This window comes from Rattus norvegicus, chromosome 10 (assembly GCF_021556685.1).
Source record: "Rattus norvegicus strain SHRSP/BbbUtx chromosome 10, alternate assembly SHRSP_T2T, whole genome shotgun sequence".
NCBI classification, from domain to species: domain Eukaryota; kingdom Metazoa; phylum Chordata; class Mammalia; order Rodentia; family Muridae; genus Rattus; species Rattus norvegicus.
The window spans coordinates 73,829,351-73,831,934 of NC_141543.1; the positions used below are offsets into that span (position 1 = coordinate 73,829,351).

The window sequence follows — 2,584 nt, forward strand, 5'->3', positions numbered from 1 at the left end:
TGCTGACCTTCCTCCTCCACTGACATCCCAGAAGGAAAAAAAGAGCTTCTTTTCCATGCTGTCTCAAACACCCTTCGATCCAAACACCCTCCCTCCTCTTTTCTAGGTTTTCTTCTGTTACTCTCTGTGACGTGGTTGCCTGCTCTAGGGTCTCCCAAGTCTCTCTGGGTGTCCAGCTGGACTCAAGAACAAATGCTTGCTCTGGAGACAATTCCAGGTGAATTCCTCCTCTGCTTTCTGCAATGTTAGTGGGCTTTGTCTCCTCCAATCACGTTTGGCTTTTCTTCCAACCATGCTGCGTACTGAAGCACCCAGCTCGAGGAGTTCGGCTTAACATTACAAACTGCGGTTTGCTTTCAGTCTCCATTTTATGACTAATTTGCCCTCTGGATCAAATCATTTACAGGGGGGGAGGAACCAACTTGTTCCAGGAGCCATGTCACCCTGGTAACAACCACAATTCTCCGGGCAAAGAGCCTCTCCACTCCTTAGCAACAACCAATCATTTCTTAAGGGGAAATTACCCAATGTCTAAAGTAGATTGATTAAGCTAGCAACCATTTTCATACCAAGCTGAAATCATTACTAGCCAATAGAACTGCCCGCATTCCAGATCCAGATGATCCCATCTCTCACATCACTCAGTGACTCAGTGCCGGCAGCCCCGCCATCACTAACAGACGTTTCCACCATTGCTATGACCATGTATTTTCACTCTGTGCTCGCTCAATACACCTATAAAGCCAGCACCATCATGGCCGGGTCTCTCTCTTTTCCAACCCCCCTCCGAGGCAACCCTTTGCATACCACCCCCAAAGTTTGCATGATGTGGTTTTGCCGAACTCCTTGGCACTCCAATTGCTGAGATACTCTTTTGCCACAAAGTCCTTCCAGTAGTAGGATAAAAAAACTAACATAGGCCAGGTGCTGGTGGTGGCATGTTCCTTTAATCCCAGTACTTGGAAGGCTGAAACAGGTGGATCTCTGTGAGTGTGAGACCAGCCTGTCTACAAAGCAAGTTTCAGGACAGCCAAGGCTACATGGAAAAACACTGTCTCAGAAACCAACAAAACAAAACAGAACAAAAGGCAGAGAAAGCCAACCTCAGTGAGTGTAATGAACTCAGATAGAGTGTGAAGGATACAGAGAAACTCAAAGGAGGCAGAAAAGACCGAGAAGGTAAAACTCTTGCCTCTTACCTGGGCCAATATCCACCATCATGCGAACCCATTTCTCAGTGTTCAGGCTGTAGACACCGTTCTCCTTGTCTGCCATCCATGAAATGGGAGCCTCTGAGAATACTGCACAGCAGAACCTCTCTACTTTGATCACACAGAGATAACCATACAAATTTCCTTCTTTAAACACATCTATGACTCTGGTCTTATAAGACACCTTCTCTTTAGATGAACAAAAATGGAAAACTGGCAACTTGGATATTGCTTCATTTACCACTGCTTTCAAAGAGTCGCGGTCAACATTGTCTTTTGGGCATCCCAGGACTCTCTTACTCTCATCATCCACCCCAAATAAAAGATAGCCTCCCTGGGTGTTTGCAAATGCGGAAATGTACTCTGGAATTACACTTTTTATATATTCGTGGGCACGTCTGGTAGAGAATTGTTTAAACTCGATAGATGCAGATTCAGAAAACGGCAAGCGCTGGCCATATTCGAGTCTCTCACTTTGGAAAATTTCAAAAGCGGGATTTGATTCAAGGTCGTTCTGATACATGAGTCTGGGAATTTTAGCAGGTGGACCTTTGCCGTCAGTCAGACTACCTTTGACACACGTCTTCTTGCGCTCCAGAAACTCAAACGTTTCTTTCGAATCCAGGGGAAGCTTTGAAGTTAAAGATCGACAGTACAGGGAAGAGCTCAGGCTGCAAATTCGAGGCTTAGTGGAACCATCTTTAGGGCTACAGCTCCAAGATTTAACAAAAATGTAAAACAGGTCCCCTTGTTGCTTGGTCTCAATGAAAGCCTGCAAATCAGAGGATGGAATAAGCTCTCTTAAAGACGTCTCCAAGTCCAGTCCCATCTCCACAGGATGCTCGCTCTTGTTGGACATTTGCATAACAATCACTCCTCCTCCAGAGTTCAACAGAGCACAAGCAGCCTCTGTGATTCTTGCTTTCTCCAGTCTCTTCTTCTTCGAGTCCATTTTATTTCGATCTTTTTCTCCGAGTGTCACCTCTCCTGCATGGATGATCAAGTCTGGGTAAGACGGTTCCACCACTAAGGAGGGATGAATTTCCATGCTGACCCTACAGCCAAACAATCCAAGCATTTGTTTTACTTTTACTAAAAAAATTAATTCTCCTGTGCACACAACTCACTCATCTACTTACTGAAACATATTTAAATATAAGCCAGATATATTCTGTCAAAGCCATAAAATATCAAGTAAGACAAAAATAGTCCTTTCTCTTCAGAAACTGTTCTGATGGGCAATGAAAGCAGAACTCATCATCACGTGTGACGTGTACCGTAGGAGGGAAAACATATTAATGAGGTGTCTAAACTAATTTGTGTATTAAACTGTGACTCGATAATGCTCTCAGGAGATAATGTCACCTAGTTAC

At 44.4% G+C, this 2,584-nt stretch overlaps 1 protein-coding gene across 28 annotated transcripts in view; it reads right to left on the minus strand.

The window, feature by feature from the left end:
• Positions 1 to 2,584, minus strand: part of Slfn9 (schlafen family member 9) — a 46,481-nt gene that overhangs the window by 8,668 nt on the left and 35,229 nt on the right. For 17 of the 28 annotated variants that reach the window (XM_087572091.1, XM_087572094.1, XM_087572090.1 and 14 more), the window contains one exon: positions 1,200 to 2,266. In XM_087572091.1, coding sequence (XP_087428217.1) covers positions 1,200 to 2,259 — 1,060 coding nt within the window. In that variant the 5' untranslated portion in view covers positions 2,260 to 2,266. Of the gene's footprint in view, positions 1 to 1,199; positions 2,375 to 2,584 lie in introns of those variants that run through there. The other 11 variants (XM_087572095.1, XM_087572100.1, XM_087572101.1 and 8 more) reach the window with 2 other exon arrangements.